The sequence below is a fragment of the Pogona vitticeps genome, chromosome 4 (genome assembly GCF_051106095.1).
Source record: "Pogona vitticeps strain Pit_001003342236 chromosome 4, PviZW2.1, whole genome shotgun sequence".
NCBI lineage: Eukaryota > Metazoa > Chordata > Lepidosauria > Squamata > Agamidae > Pogona > Pogona vitticeps.
In genome coordinates, this window is record NC_135786.1 from 98,335,156 (window position 1) to 98,352,404 (window position 17,249).

Genomic DNA, 17,249 nt, shown 5'->3' on the forward strand with positions numbered 1-17,249 from the left:
ATTCAGGATGGGGTATAAATGAAGTACTCAGTATTGGCTCTAGGTATCCTTCATACTATTTTAAAATCTGAGAGTCAAGCTACAAGCAACTTTAAATGTGGAGTGAAGAAACTAAATATGTCACTTTTTTGACAACAACAAAAATAAGAGAGGAGAAGCTTAATCCAGACCAGGATCACAACAAGGGACAAAGCTTAAAAGCAACAACAAACTACCCCTACACCCATACTAGTTTTCTGATCCAGACTGAGTCCATCACACTTATCTTTGACTAAAATAAAAGCCTATCAAATTCTTTAAAGTAGTGCATCATTTGCCCCGTTAAAATACACCCACCCACAAATACACTCAATATACAATACAATCTGCAGTACTCTATGCTAAGTGTGCCTCTGTACATCCCCCCTCCCTTTACTGAAACTCTTTCTCTTCAGTAAAATAATGGTGGCAGCTACTACATTACTATCATCTTTCAAATGCCTCCAGCCTTTCACATTAATTTTGCAATAATCTTGACTGTAGGTCTTCAATGTAACTCTATTTTTTTGTTCCCATACTGGATATGATGTGAGACAAAGATTGAAAGAAAATGGCTGAAGGTCAGTACTTACTATGCATGTACTTTAATACCTACTTTGTTTTATGGAGGAAGTAAGATTTGAAACTAGAGGCTTATACATCTTCTCATGAAGATATTAATTCTGATTTAAATCTTGACATGAACATACATTTAGCATCTACATATAGTTCACAGACAAGGCAATATGGCATTAAACAATGGAGTCCTGCATGCCTGATAGCTCAGTAGTTTAGGTATCTGGCTACGGAGCCAGAGGTTGGAAGTTAAATTCCCCACTGTGTCTCCTTGACAAGGGCTGAACTCAATGATCCACTGGGTCCCTTCAAGGTCTGCAGTTCTAAGATTCTAACTCATATATTTTACGCTCAATGTTTCTGCTTAATACTAATCTGAAGCACACTGTGAAGTGTTGCATGAGGAAATTGCCATGATTCCCTAAATACGCCTAGTTATTGTTTTACTGACCTTCTCTCCAGCTTGACCAGGCCCACCTGAATCTCCTGTGGGGCCAGAACGACCTTTTGGACCTTCAGGGCCATCTTCTCCTCGAGGACCAACTGGACCAACTTCACCCTTTTAAAATATGACTATGTAAGCATAGGATATAAACACCAGCAACATCTGTTTATAACATGCTGTTTTGATAAGCATTTTAGTTATACAGGCTAGGGAGATAAAAGACCTGTCCTAAAATCCTGACATTTTATTCTAATAATTCCTGTAACCTTCTGCACAGCATAATTAAGAAATGATCTCAAAGAGGAATAGCCCCCACAAATGCAAAATTCTGGATGAAACCCCTCAGAATATGAATGGAAAGGTAGAGGTCAACCACCAGAAGATCAAGGCTAAGGGTTTTTTAGTGAGTTTAAGTCCCTGAACCTAAAATGACAAAGTGGCATTTCACACAAACTCATTCCTTTTTTTAAAAACCAAACCAAATTCAGTGGTTCACAATGAGATCCAACAACTTTTATTTAAAATGGTAGCTATACACAGAATTCATTAGAGCAGAGGTCCCCAACCCCTGGTCCACGGCCCAGTGCTGGTCCGTGGCCTGAGATGGACCAGGCCACGGAGACAGGCTTCCCACCCACCCCTGCACACATTCTCCCCTGCACAGCCCTTTGTGCATGCATGCACATCCCCCACCCTTTTGCGCATGTGCACAAGCACCCACATGCCTGCATGAGTGCTGCACCACTGTTTGTGCATGAGCATGCGCGCGACCGCACGGGCACCCTCCCGCTCCTTTGCGCATGCGCACAAGTGCAAGGGGGTTCTCCGCCTTCCCCAGCCGGTCCATGGGGTTAAAAAGGTTGGGGACCCCTGCACTAGAGCTCCATGCACGTGGTGCACGTTTATTGATAGTATTTATACAAAGAGTTCAGCCAATACATAATTGGTTATGTTCTTTCTATTTTTTTCCCAACAGTAAAATATTCACTATTACAACAGATGGTATGTGTATGTGTGTATAAAGCAGGTTCTTACAACAAATCACAGGAGGCACAACAAATGTTGTTTTCTTTGAGACTCTCAAATCCAACAGCTTTTGACTTTTCCCTCCCTAATGTCCCAGTCCTCCAGCAAGAATGGGTTGGAACCCTCTAAAATTGGAAGAGAAATCTGGAGACTCTTGCAGCTTCCAAGAATGCACTGAAGTTAGGAGTATGACTTAAGAGGTGTTCAGCTGCAAGAGAGGACAACACCTTTCTGCAAAAGTAGGGGGTCTCCTTCTTTCCAAGGGGATTAGCAGCATAAATCCTGCAGCTAAGCTCCTCTTCCCAAGGAAATGAGGTACCCAAATATCTGCAGCTAATGGTTGTTGTGGGTTTTTCAGGCTCTTTGGCCATGAACATGGCCAAAGAGCCTGAAAAACCCACAACAACCACTGGATCCCGGCCATGAAAGCCTTCACTAATACGTCTGCAGCTAAGCTCTGGGTGAGGCTTCAGGAACAGCTTTGTAATATAAACAGCTTTGGAACTGTGTGTTCACTGAATGCAACAACTCTTTGGAATCCCTGATTTCACTTGTTGTGATCCTGAATACAGTACTGAACTTTGGTGTGATTCTGCTGCTATGTGTGGGTTTGGAATGGCTTACCTGCACCTCTTGGAAAGTCCCTCCTTGTTTGTTGTTATTAAAAGCTAGCAACATGTCTAGGTTGTTACTAGATTTTAACTTTGGATATCCCTCATCTGGTTTTTCTGACTTACTAACAGGTCTCTGTTTGTTTTACTCCTGCTTTGATTTTTTTTTTTAACTGTACATCTGAATTCGCCTTGCTTGGTCTGTCTATTTGCTACACATACTCTGATCTATATTGGCCCTGGACTGCCAAAACCTTTTCCTTAGGATTAGCCTGCTTAGGAACAGAACACCTACTGCAAAAATCGGTTTTATATTGCAAGAGTGTCATATGTTTGCATGGAACCGCTGTGAAAATGAGCTAGGTTAATCACCTAGAGCAGTGATTCCCAGCCTTGGGTAATCCAGGTGTTCTTGAACTGCAACCCCCAGAAACCCCAGCCAGCACAGCTGGTGATGAAGGCTTCTGGGAACTGAAGTCTAGTGGGTTTCTCAAAGGTTGAGAACCACTAGTTTAGAGTCATGTTTATGCTCACTTGAATGGCATATCATGTCAACACTTTATATTTCCCTGACACATGACAATGAAGGAAAAACATTCAGTCATTTCAGAGAAAGGACTGCATCAAGGGGTAGGGTGTAAGGCTGCTCCAAGAGTGTGATGATTCCAGCTACTGACTAAGCTTCCTTGCTTGTGCACATATATTTCTTTTTGTCTTCAAAACTCTGCTTCCATTGTGTCACATGCTCTCATTAGGCTATGCTGGGATGCTGAGGATAGAACTCATGTGCATGAAAGACAAAGAGAGAGAGAAAGAAACACTTACCCTGTCACCTTTAAGGCCCATATCACCTTTAAACCCAGGGAAGCCATCTTCACCCTGTGGGAAAGGTGGAAATGTGTTCAAGTTCCTGGTGTAGACACAATTGAAATTCTTAAAGAAACTGAATACTTGTGCGAGAATAAGGCGTGTATGTAGCAACCATAGCTGTTCTGCTGTAAGCCACAATAATTTGCACTTCTAAAGCTAATGTAATAATTTTAGTACAACTCCTCTATTAGAAAAATGCATATTGTGACCAATGATTTGAATTACTTTTCACTCTCAAAAAGAGGAACGGATAATGAGAAAGGAACAGGAAAATTCACTTCTTAATTCATCAAGGAGAGGTTCCCCATGATACTACTCTTCTCTAGTATATTTCTTCATACTTTCCCACTTTAAAATTTGGGGCTCTATTCCCCTTCATATGCCTCAGATGGCCAAAGGCTGATTAGGGTATTAAAAAGGCACTAGACTGTGATTAAGGATAGATTAATACAGATACAGTATATTTCTTGCATGACATGTGGTGTTGGTTCTACTAATGGTTGCAACTAGCGCTATCGAGATATCATTATCTCTTCTCTTTTTTTCTGCTGGCACTATGTTAGGAACAACAACCCTCCAACATCTGGAAAGAGTATGCCCCACCCCCAATACAGTGGTGCCTCAACTTAAAAACGTCCCAAATTATGACCATTACGATGAGCTCTGGCCGCAAAATTTTGCTTCAACTTGTGGCCGGAGCTTTGAGTTACAACCAAAAAAAGGCAGGGAAAAAAGGCGGGGAATTCAAATTGGTAACGGTTGGTAGGTGAAGAGGCTGCTTCTTTGTAGCTCTTTCACCCCAACGGTTAGAGTGAATGCAATCGGAGGAGGCTTCGGACTGCCTTGTAAGGTAAGGTGCTGCTTTCTGCTTTTTAAAAACTGTTCTGAGTGGGTTTTGCAGCGTGGTTTTGAGCTGGGAGGTGGGATTATGTTTCTATGCTGTAATGGGTCTTGCAGGGTTTGTTTGTTTTCTGGTTTTTTCCCCATTTCTGATGGATCTTGGGGGGTTTGTTTGCTTTTTGGGTTCCCCCCATTTCCGATGAGTCTTGGGGGAGTTGTTTGCTTTTTGCTTTGCTTTTTTTGCATTTCTGATGGGTCTTGCATGGTTTGCTTGGTTTCTGCTTTGCCCTTTTTTGCATTTCCGATGGGACTTGCACATTTTGCTTTGCTTTTTTTTTTCTTTTGCATTTCTGAAGGGTCTTGCAAAGTTTGTTTGCTTTTCTTTTTTTCCCTCACTTCGGCCAGAACAGATTAATCATGTTTCTGATGGGTCTTGCAGTTTTGTTTTGTTTTGTTTTGGTGATTTTTTTCTTCAGCCGGAATGGATTAATTGCATTTCAGTGCATTCCTATAGGAAATGGTACTTCGACTTATGACCATTTCGAGTTATTTATTTATTTATTTATTTATTTATTTACAATAATTTTTAGCCGCACCATTGCCAGTGGCTTCTGAGTTACGACCATCTTCCGGAATGGATTCAGTCCATAAGTCGAGGCACCACTGTATACAGAACTGTTTGGGCTCCTGTTTTATCTGCAGTCTGAAATTCCATTTTAAAATACAGGACTAGACATGGCTATTCTTATTTGTATCCCTGGGGATAAGAATATGAATAGCAGCACTATAGGTGCCATGGAGGTCCATTCCCTTCTGCTCCAGAATTGAACGGTCCACTTACCAGTCTGGAGTCCTTCATCATCCTCCTTGTGCCAATTGTGGAGGTAGCCCATATGGATCTTCCCCACCTCCCCGTGCAGCTTGCCACTCCAGCAAGGAGGTGGGATGGGGAGTCTCCCCACTCAGCTGACAAAGAGAGAAGAGCCAGATAGGCTCCTTCCACGATTGATGCAAGTACACCAACAAACTACCCCAGTGCTATGCAGCAATGGATGGGATACGAATACAAATAACCTATGTCTATATAGGACTGATGTGCTCCAATTCCCATGAGTTCTGACAAATTGTTAACTATGTTGACCTACCACTTTGTGCAATATATAAATGCCACTAATAAATATATGAATATAAGTAGATAGTTTATTCATCACTAGTGATTCCAAACAATTCTGATATGATAGCAAGTTCTGTTCTGAATTCTAATAATTGTATCCTAAACTAATGCAGACATGTACAAATTTACTTTGCTGACTCTGACCATTATCATATTTATTTATATAACACTGCTGTTTTATACCTGGTTACTGATTTTGAATTCACGTATGTCCTTTTTTTTTTTTGCAAAACTGCAAAATGATTTTTCAAACTCAATAAAAGAATTACCTTTTCACCCTTTCCACCTTTTAGACCCCGAACACCATCAGCACCCTATTAGGAAACAGAAACAACAATGACAATTGGCACAAAGAAAGCAAGAGAAAACATTAAAATAAAATTGAAAAAAAAGTATTACCCATACCTTTACACCACGAGGGCCAGGATAGCCAATTGGACCCTGAGGACCTGGAGGCCCCTAAAAAATATTGGATAATACTTAGATTATTTCACTGTTAAATAATACACAGGGACCTGTTGGCTAACATGTATTTTTCTTCCAAGATGATAAAGTTTTTTTTCCTGAGCATGTACTCCACAATGATTATAGTAATTTCTTTACTAAAATTTCAGTGTTGTTGCATAATACATCAAAATATTTCCAAGTACCTGCTCACTTTATGCACAGCTCAGATGAAAACAAACTACATGTAAACAAATTGTAACTAGCTACTTATAATTATTTATTTTTTTTTTGCAATGATTGAGGCATAACTGAGATGTGTTATTTCTGTAAGATGATAAAAGATGAATCTGCTTCTTTTGCAAGTTATTTTTACATTTGTGGGTGTTTTGTCTTCCTAATTGGTAGAAAAGGAATATCATCTAATTCAAATGCTGGTCCATAGCGAGTCTTGTGTCTGCTGTGTACATGAAAACCAAACTGGATTAGTCGGTAAATTCCTCAGCAACTCTTAATATGTTTAATCTTTTTTAAAAAATAATATCAATTGAATAAAAGCGGGCACTCTTTTAAACTAATGACACAATTACATACTAATTTTTACTTTGCATTATTTAGATTAAGACGTAATCTGCATCACTCTTTTCACACATTGATGGAAGAAAAATTCATGGTATTGAATGGGTCTTCTAAACCGTGTAATGCATATTCAGACTGAAACCTGATGTGTCATGCTTATCCACATCAGCTCAGTTCCCATTGCACTTTAGAATGAAGTACTGCTGTGAACGTGCAGCTGGAAATGAAGTAAGGTGTTCTTTGGTGATAGCACGAGGCAACAGGGAGGCCATATGATGTGACAGGTGAATCGATTAGTGGGATGTCTAATGGGTGGAGACAGGTGAGGCAATGCCATTTCATTCTAACTGTATGATCTATTAATATCTGATAAACAGAAAGAACCTGGAGATTCAGGCTATACACAGCAGAGAAAATAGTCTCTCCTCTCTCTTTACTCTGGAAGCACTCTGAACCCTCTTCTTCCATATTTAAAACACAGATGGAATTGTTGAAAGAGTTACAATCAATAAATGTCAAGCAGTGCATACTCGAGAAAAGATGAGGGGGGAGTACGTGATGGGTCCAGTTTGTAGCCAAACAGATTCTTCCATGAATTTCCAGAAATTCTTCTTCACTGTAAAATGAGTTAACAGGTGGGAAAGGATGTCTGAAGAAAACCTGCAATCTGCTTCCCTCGAGATTTTTAAACAAATATGAGATTTGACAAAACATGTATGAGACTTGGTTTAAATTTGAGCAAGGACACTGCTCTTTAATGAGCAGGGCCTTCAGTTCATCCAGCTTAGGACTGCCTAGACTGATGGCCAGCTCTCCCACCAAGTTTGAAACAGAAGCTTTTCTCAGCCCTACCTGGAAATGCCTGAGATTGAATCTGGAGCCTTTTATATACATAGAATATGGCCTACAAATTGAGTTCTTCTACTGCTTGGTGCTTTGGCACCTATTCTAAATAATATTTCTCACTTCTGATCTATTGTTCATCTATTGTTAGAATTTTTTATTAACCTCACTAATCAAGAAATATCTTAATAATAGGCACATGGAACATAGAGTTTGACTTAGTCTGCAAAGCGTAAGCTTTTGAGCAAGAAGCTATTGAGAAATTGTTGTAGCAGTCAGGAAATTAATTACAGTGGTGCCTTGCTTAACGATTGCCTTGCTTAACAAGGAAATCACTTGACAATTAGGTTTCTGCGATCACAAAACTATGGTTTAAATGGGAAAAATCCTCTTCACAATGATTGGTTCCCTGCCTCAGGAACCAATTTTCGCATTACGACGATCTAAAACAGCTGATCGTCGGGTTTCAAAATGGCCACCGGGTGTACACAATGGCCTCCTGCTGTTTTCTAGGACGGATTCCTTGCTTTACAGGCAGCGAAAATTGCTGCCCCTATGGAGGATCTTCGCAGCACGGTGAGTTTTCAGCCCATTGGAATGCATTGAAGGGTTTTCAATTCGTTTCAATGGGCTTTTTTATTTCACTTAACGAGGATTTCGTTCTACAGCTATTTCACTGGAACAGATTATCCTCATTAAGCAAGGCCCCACTGTACTACAACAGATGTATTAAAAAGAGGAACTTAGCCAGAAGTCAATTCCATAACACAAAATGTACTGTGTAAAATGTATTGCACTCTGTAAATCTTGTAGCCTAATTGAAGATGTCCATGTGAAGAACAAATGATTGATACATATTGTGACAAATAAAAATGTGTGATTTGGGGGGTGGGGTGGGAATGATGCCTTTGTCCAGACTGGACTTGAGGGCACTGTGCTACTGCTTGATCATAATCTGAAATAAATTTCTGTTTGCTTTGGAGAACAGCTCTGAGGTTGATGGATTATTAATTATTATCTGAAATTAATATTTTTCCCTTGACAATCCTTTTTTCTAAGGAAGAGGGGTGACTACATAGAAAAGCTGTGGGAAAATAATTCGTAACTGGTATGCAAGTATCCACATGGATTTTGGAGGAATAATCCACGAACTGGAAACTGCTACTGTTCATAGGTCAGCCTGGGGATATTAAAATGGACTTTTCACCTTTCCACATGACATCTTACCTGCCTGTGAGCAAGAAAGCATGTACATCTGTGAGTCTTCTTGTACTGCAATATTTTGTCACCTCAGGCGGGTGAGATGCCACGAGAAAATTGAGAAATAAGTGATTGCATTAAACAAATTTACAACCTTTCACCTCAGGAAAAGCCCCTTTATCATGGCCACAGCTGACACTACTGCAAAAAATTGCGTAAAAGCTTGAGGTAAAATTGAGAACAGATGCAAGAGGACCAAGCAACATTATATATGAGAAAAGAACTGTGGAAGTAGTAGTTGTGAAGGAAAGGGGAAATCCACATTTCAACACATATGCCACATTTCATCTACCTATATCTAAAATAATGTATGTTTTCATTGTTATTCAACAGTATAAGAAACATCAGCTCAAAACAGACCCTCTGGTTATAATTCTTTGCAAGCAGAGTATCTTTCTTGATTTTATTTTAAAACATAATAGGTGTCATTAGATTATGTTCCATGCTCCATATAATGAGAATGATACACACATACCAAGGCTCCTTTCTCTCCAGACTGGCCTTCTTTCCCTGGATGTCCCTATTTACAAAATATATCGGGAGGGAAGCAGATGATACATGAACAATTAGATATCAGTACATATCTTTAACTGAATGCAAATGTATCAACTGATAAATGCACTCACCTTGATTCTCAGTCACACATTGGCTAAAATCCTGTTGCTTGGCATAGTAAGTCATACTAGAGTAGGACCACTGAATCAGTGGGAATTTGGTGAGCGAACTCCTCTGTAAATTTTATTGATTAAAACAAGTTTACTCTAGTTTGAATGCTTTACTAAAGTAAGTGTCAACTAGAGTAGGCCCATTTGAAACACTGGAACTTATAGAGGAGATTCGCCAAATTTCCACTGGTTCAGTGGACCTACTGTAGTGTGTCTTACTATGCTATGCAACAGGATTTCAGCTGCTGTAATTATTTATAAGACAAGGAATGCCTATGGTAGAAACTTTCAACAATTAGTCTCAATTCCCAAAGCAGTTACAGTACTTTAATTTCTTGGGAAATACTGAAGAAAACTAAAACAATTTTCAGCAACTCTCCAAACTACAATTTCCAGGACTTTTGAAGACATGACTGTAGGATTGATGTAAATTTGCAAGCAAATGGAAGAGACGTTCGATTTAACAAGCAAAGCAAAGAACCATGGTATTAGTAGTGAATTTCATGTTTAAAAAAATACATAAAATGCTTTTGTAATCCATTAATAAAAACACAGTTCCAAGTTGACCAGATGTTCCCCTCATGGCTGCTTTGGAAAAGTTCTGCTGTCATGACAAAAGGCTTTCCCGAGATTGAACCTCAGACCCCTAAATATTACTACCAATTGAGCTGTAATTGATTATATTAATCTGTAGAGGTACCATGGCTTATTATTTGTTGATGTGAAGAATGAGACTCTGCTTCACTTTTTGTTTTTATTAAAATTGCAAGCATGTAAAGAAATCTATGAAGCTTTACTTATAGCAATTAGCAGATCTAAGTGGGAGTCAAGCCAGTTTTTGTTTACAGAAGGGGGAGAAACTGTGAATTAATGCCTTTGTAACTTTTTTGTTATGTCGAATCTAAACTCAATTTTGCCTATTGTCAATTTAGATTCATGAGCCATCGGCAAAACATCTGGCCCAGTTTTTGAACTAGCTGTATTTTATACTATTTTTAGCTGATGTAGAAAAGTTGAAAACTCATTCTCTTTGAAAAATTTTACTGATGCAAATTTCTATTGTCCCAACATCAAATAAAGACTATTTTTGGTCCATTCTAAATCTCATGGAAATACTCTGTAAAATTAATGAAAAAAATTTAGAACAACAGTTGTATAGGAACTACTGCAAAGTAGGTGTGAACCTTTTAGAAACAAACTTCTCAGATGTCCTTTCTAGTTCATTTGTCTATACCAAAATACTGTGGCTGGGGTGAGACACCATGGCCAAGATTCAATCCCCTGCCAGCAGATCCAGAAGGAAAAAGAAAATTATCCCCACACATAGCCACTGTATGCCCACCATGGTACATTCTTCCTCCTCCCACAACCCATTATGCTACCCAAATTGTCCTGTGGAGGAGCTTCCTTGCTCTCCAAAGCAGATCCTGCAAAGGACTACATAGGGAAATCAACCTTTTAAGTCTTCTAACATGCTTCCTACACCAGTATTTTTATTTATTATTTATTTATTCGATTTTACCCCACTCCTCTAGACAACGTCTACTTGGGGCAGCTTACAAAGATTAAAACACATTAAAACAATGTATAAATAACGAGCATAGTGCAATTATTATAATTAATGCTATCCAAGATGGCAAAATTAAAAACCAGAAGAAAAAGAAAGAAAAAAACTTAGGTGACTGGGGGGAAGGCCTGTTTGAATAACCAAGTTTTTAGTTGGCTTTTGAAAATACCCAGTGAGGGTGCCAGCTGAATTTCAGTGGGAAGTGTGTTCCACAGCCGAGGGGCGACCGCCGAGAAGGCCCGGTTTCTTGTTTTCTCCTTCCGGGCCTCCCTAGGCGTCAGTCCCCGCAGCCGTCCCTGCTGGCTATGTTGGGTGATTAGGGTAGATCTGGGCAGGAGGAGGTGATCTGCCAAATATTGAGGTCCCAAACCGTTTAGGGCTTTATATGTAATCATTAACACTTTGAAGTTGATGCGGAAACGAATAGGTAACCAGTGCAGTGCAGCCAGAGTGGGGGAGATGTGCTGATATTTTCTCACCCCACTAATAAGCCTGGCTGCTGCATTCTGGACCATCTGAAGTTTCCGCATGAGCCTCAAAGGCAGCCCCACGTAGAGTGCGTTACAATGATCTAATCTCGAGATTACGAGCGCATGGACTAGAGTAGTGAGGGCCCCCCGATCAAGATATGGCCGCAGCTGGGCAATCCGCCATAGATGAAAATAGGCGGAACGGACCACGGACACCACCTGGGTTTCCATGGTAAGCCCCGTGTCCAGATGTATCCCCAAGCTGCGGACCTCACTCTTTGTGGCAAGGGTCGTCCCTCCAAAAGAAAGGGAGTCACCTATGCCACTGACGGGAGGGCCACCCACCCTCAAGACCTCAGTCTTGTCCGGGTTCAGCCTCAATCCATTTGACTGCATCCATTCCAGTACAGTCTCCAGGCAGCACTGGAGGGACTGGACAGCATCCACTGAAGTTGGAGTAAAAGAGATGTAGAGCTGTGTGTCATCAGCGTACTGGTGACACGATGCCCCACATGCTCTGATGTCCCTGCCCAGCGGCCTCATGTAGATGTTAAACAGCATTGGGGAGATGATCGACCCCTGTGGAACCCCACAATTGAGACTCCACGGGGCCAAGACATTCTCCCCAATCTGTACTCTCTGGTGACGGTCCTCCAGGAAGGAGTGGAGCCAGGCAAGCACCAGACCACCGACTCCCAACTCAGAGAGCCTCTCCAGGAGGATACCGTGGTCGACGGTATCAAAGGCAGCTGAGATGTCGAGGAGGACCAACAAGGTCACATTGCCCCAGTACATGGTCCAGTTAGATCCTGGCCAATGGCACATATGTTGCCTCCTCTTCCATCAACAATGAAAAATCAAAAATGGAAATCATTTTTATAACAGTGGCTCCTCAGATGTTCTTGCATTAAAACTTCCAGAGGCCTTCACCACTAGCTGTGCTGGCCAGGATTTCTAGGAGTTGTCATTCAAGAACATATGGGAACCTAAAGTTGGGAAACCACTGCTTTATAATATAACTGCTGTGCAAATTTTCAACATTCTCCATTTCAGTGGCTCATACTATGTGAGCAGAGGATAGTGGAAACGCGGCACTTGGGTGCCATCATAATCTACTGGACTGCCTCTCTTCCTTTCTCTTTTTTCCTGCATTAATTTTGTTCTTGCATTTATATGATATCCCATCATTCATTTTCCATTACTAGATGCTAGCAGAGAAGACCAAAAAGAGGGACATAGTACTGCTGGTTTGGGTAACAATTACATGTTTCCCATAACTTCTAGTTCCTCCTCAGGCATACATTAGACTTCTGCAGCAGTTAGAAATAATAAGCCACAAAATCCAGCTTCATATGGAATTTTTTAAATCATTTTGAGAAAGCAATGGGAGATCTCAAGGGATTGATCTAATCACATTGACAGCATTAAGTGTTTTAACTAGCTTTTCTTGAAATGATGAATTACTACTCAAAGTAAAAAGCCATTTCTGAAGCTGCTGTTTTGTTTTCAGTCCAAGTCATTCCATTAAAATAGTGCAAACACATGTAAAACACTTGCATTTTTTTCTCTTGAGATGTCAATTGATTATTTTTATCTGTCACTGAACATTACGCTGAGCACACCATTAAAGTTACGACACAACAAGATGAAACAAAACAGTAATGGAAATATAGCATGTGGAAATCAATAGCCGTAAGGTTCTCCTACTTGAGCTAAATCTACAAGCTGTTGAAGAGTATAATAAATCTTTCATTTTGTTGTCCCTGTAGCCATCTTCAAAATATTAGAATAATTATTAGTTTTTAATGTGATTTTGGCAGTCCAATACACATATACCTGGGAGTAAGCCCCACAAAACTGGAAGGAAATTACTTCTGAGTAGACACAGAAGCTTTCTAAATTCATTAACATATTTCCTTTACTCTTTCTTCTAGACTCTAGATCACCTTCCTTCCTTCCTTCCTTCCTTCCTTCCTTCCTTCCTTCCTTCCTTCCTTCCTTCCTTCCTTCCTTCCTTCCTTCCTTCCTTCTATACCTCACCTTGTCCTAAAAAGTACCCTTAAAAAGTGACTTAAAATATTGGGGAGAGTCATGCTAGAAGCTGCATTCTGGCATCAGCTCCATCCTCTACTCTATTTCCTTCAGTCTATAAAAAGCCATAACAAAAGCCTAGACATCTGCAGACTGAGGGTTACATCCAATGTTAGTCTCACCTACAGTAATGAGATTTGTTAGTCACAACTGACTTCAGTCCCCTTGATTTCAGTATGTTTGGTCTAGATAGCAGTAATGTTGAACTTAACCTTTAGGCTGTTAGCCTCCACCTCACAGAGGAAGGGACAGAAGATACAGAACCAACCAACCAAAACAAACAAAAAACAAAACAACAACAAAAAAGGAGGGTGTTATAAAGGCAATCCATTAGTCTTTGGATGCATGGCAGCGGTATGACCACTCTTTAGCCCAGACAAACAACCCATGGAAAATCCAGTATAAATCCCATTCAGATTAGTTGTAAAATTAGATGACCAAGAAAGGCATCTATTATTTTAACCTAGTGATTAATCTCTTTCATTGAACTCTTTTCTTTTGAAACTCTCAACTGGTTTTAACACACATACACAATGGTGAAATCCAGCGGTTAAATGACCACTAGTGGAGGCCCAATGAATCAGTGTGGATTTGATGAGTCAAGTCCCCTATAAGCTCCACTGGTTCAATGGGGCTACTCTAGCTGTAACTTGCTACTGGATTTCACTCACTGAGTGTACTACAGCCTTACTGTATTTGACTGTTAGTTGATTAACCAGTTGCTAAACCCCTGTGGTGAACGAAAGATGCCCCAGGTGCAGCATGTTTGAAGCAAGAATTTATAAAGTACAATAAGAAGCCTCATCCAGCAATCTGGTGAAGTGGAGGTGGAGTGCAATACTGCCAAGAAAGCAATGACTCACATTTATCTGATAAGACAGCTCTCTCCTAACATTTCTATCATGTTCACTTCCAGTACTTTAAATCTGTACTAGACTGAACAGGTTAGATATCTAACTGCTTTTTTAAAAACAACAACTCCAGTTTTGCTGCCATTTCACATTTGCCCTTTCCATGACTCCTTCTGAAACTTAAAGCCCTGGATGAGAAACATGGATCAAGTTCAAATAATGAAACTGGATATATTTTACAAGTTCTGCTCCTCGCAATCAGTGATGTGGTTCCCTTGTTGAAATTCATGAGCATGGATCTGCAAAGTGATTTTTTTCCTTAAAATTATATGAGCACGGATCTGCAAAATCCCATGCTCATATATATAAATGGTTATGCTACTTACCGGAGGGCCATCAGCACCAGGAAGTCCACCCAGGCCAGGCTTGCCTGGAGGTCCCTGAAGAGAGATGGAGAAACACTTTTGAGAAACCAATCAAAAATAAGATCTCTCGGGCTGCAAATGGCTGCAGGCAAAATATTACTTAGGAACAAAGTGTAAAATGCAGTCAGTAAGAGGGAAAGAAGATAATAGTTCAAAATCTAGAACATAACAAAACTCATTTCCCGCTCAGCCTCTTAACGGAAAGCTAGGTAATTATTGTTTGGACATGAAAGGTCCAGGGTCACGAGAACAGGAAAAGTTTTCCTAACTTAAGCCAGTGTTTCGAAAACATTTTATTGGGACAGGGCTACAACTCCCAGAACACCCTAGTCACCCTGGCCTGTTGTTGTGCTAGCTGGGGGATTCTGGATTAGACTCTTTCCTTATTACAGCAGCTCACGGTAAACTTGGGGCTGAAATATGGTGACTGTCACAAATGTGGCCTGTAACATTCAAAATAAAACTTAGTGAATGTCTGAAGGTGAAAATATATATATACCCTAGGTTTTAAATATCGATACAAGCAGCTTCCTTTGGGAGGCCACCAATATCCATTAGTGTTTCCCTCTGGGAGCTTTTGCACATTTGTTTTTCCCCTGGGATGGCTAACACTGCAACATGAACACTTGACATTTATCAAGCCTAAACAATGAATCCAAAGGGCAGATTTATTCATAAAAACCATGTAGATATAACCTACATGTTAGACAGCTTCAGAAGAACACCATTCTCGATTTATGCCTTTTTCATTTGTCTGTGAAATGTATACAAAAATAGAACCAGAGTGTCTTTTTCAAGAGGACACTGAACTAGCTAAACAATGTTATGCCGATATTGCATTGGTTACATAATGCCTAATTGTGTCAGAAGTTACACAAGTAGATAAAACAGAGAGAAAAATGTTACCAAAGCAGCATTATATACTTGCATGGAGGTCAAGACTATCAATGGATAGTAGATATTATGACTATACATTATCTCCGATATTACAGCTCATGTGCTTCTGATGTTACTTGGGAACACAAGTGTGAGGGTGCAACTGCACTGATAGCCTACTTTTGGGTGTCCATAGGCATTAAATCAAGCACTACGGAAGCAGAATACTATCCCTTTCTTTGTTGAAGTGGGATTCTTCTTACATGGGAAATGGTGAGATATATCTGACAAGCATGTTATTCTTCAGAAACGGAAAGAACAATCAGGATGTCATTTAGGATGTAGAAGCAACATGTGCTGCGTGTGGGACCAGAGCACTGGCCTAAATAATGCGTAGCTTGCAATGCAAACCAAGGAAAGGGACAAGGTCACAGAGAAGTTCTTTGCTTGGAATCATTATATGGACAGATCCACATAAAATCTTTCTGTAATCCTGATTTGAAGCTGTGTTATGCAGCTGGAAACAGAGAAAATATCCCAAGCGAAGATACTTGGAACACTGTTGGAACATACCCCTGGACAAAGGAAATCTGCAGGGCTCTCCATATCTGTTTCGTTCACAAGAAATTGATAATAATCCAGTGCTGGTTCAAACAACACATGTGTTTACAGTATGACTGTCAGAACCAAAATTATTTGGAAATGCAACCAATCTCAAATGTAAAAGCCTTTCAGGATGTATCATAATACAGAAAAAACTCCAGCAAAAAGGAAAAAAAGCCATATAGTCCTTCTATACAATCTGAAGAGAAAGGTGGGTGATATCTTTAACCACATGGAAGCTAACTTTAAACTCCATAGGAGGTGTTGTTGGGCTGGGCATTACAAAGCTGGCGGTAGTACAGAAAAACACATAGCAGTTCCACAGTCCGTAGGTGAATGTGTGGATCATGTTCCTTGTTTAAAGCAAATTTCAAAATGAGGGCTGCAGAATATGCTCAGAGATGGTAGGTTGAGATTTCATCTCTGTTAGTGTGGGTTAGAGTTTTCCAAATGAGTTAGTCAAACAGCTGCCAGTTAAGTTATTAGATGGACAATATTAGAGGAAAACATATATCCCAGACTTAGAAGAGCTGACAGAAAAGACATGGGAAATTGGAGAGTTGGAGAAAACAGAAGTAATAAACAAAGATTACCTTTAAAAGGACACAAATATAGGGAATAATTTTATAATTAGACTCGAAAGAAAGCTTGGAAAGCATAGATTAAAGAAGAATGTGCAAGTCCAATTAAAGAGTACATAAAATGGTAACTATAGTAATACTGGGCAAATCTGCTGTTTTTCTTTTTATCTCTCTTTGTACTTGAATGTACAATTAAATGTACTATTTCACTCTCAGGAATTTTACCCTTTCTCTATCCATTTGTTGTTGTTCTTTAGTCGTTAAGTTGTGTCCGACTCTTCCTGACCCCATGGACCAGAGCAACTCCCGGAGTTGGGTCAAATTCATGTTGGCCACTTTGGTGACACTGTTCAACCATCTCATCCTCTGTCATCCCCTTCTCCTCTTGCCTTCACACTTTCCCAACATCAGGGGCTTTTCCAGGGAGTCTTCTC

At 40.1% G+C, this 17,249-nt stretch overlaps 1 protein-coding gene across 5 annotated transcripts in view; it reads right to left on the reverse strand.

Moving 5' to 3' along the window:
• COL11A1 (collagen type XI alpha 1 chain) overlaps positions 1-17,249 on the reverse strand; it is a 280,302-nt gene that overhangs the window by 117,405 nt on the left and 145,648 nt on the right. For all 5 annotated transcript variants that reach the window (XM_072998040.2, XM_072998042.2, XM_020788718.3 and 2 more), the window contains 6 exons: positions 14,717-14,770; positions 9,162-9,206; positions 5,966-6,019; positions 5,830-5,874; positions 3,502-3,555; positions 1,046-1,153 (listed from right to left, as the gene is read on the reverse strand). In XM_072998040.2, coding sequence (XP_072854141.2) covers positions 1,046-1,153; positions 3,502-3,555; positions 5,830-5,874; positions 5,966-6,019; positions 9,162-9,206; positions 14,717-14,770 — 360 coding nt within the window. The remainder of the gene's footprint in view (positions 1-1,045; positions 1,154-3,501; positions 3,556-5,829; positions 5,875-5,965; positions 6,020-9,161; positions 9,207-14,716; positions 14,771-17,249) is intronic.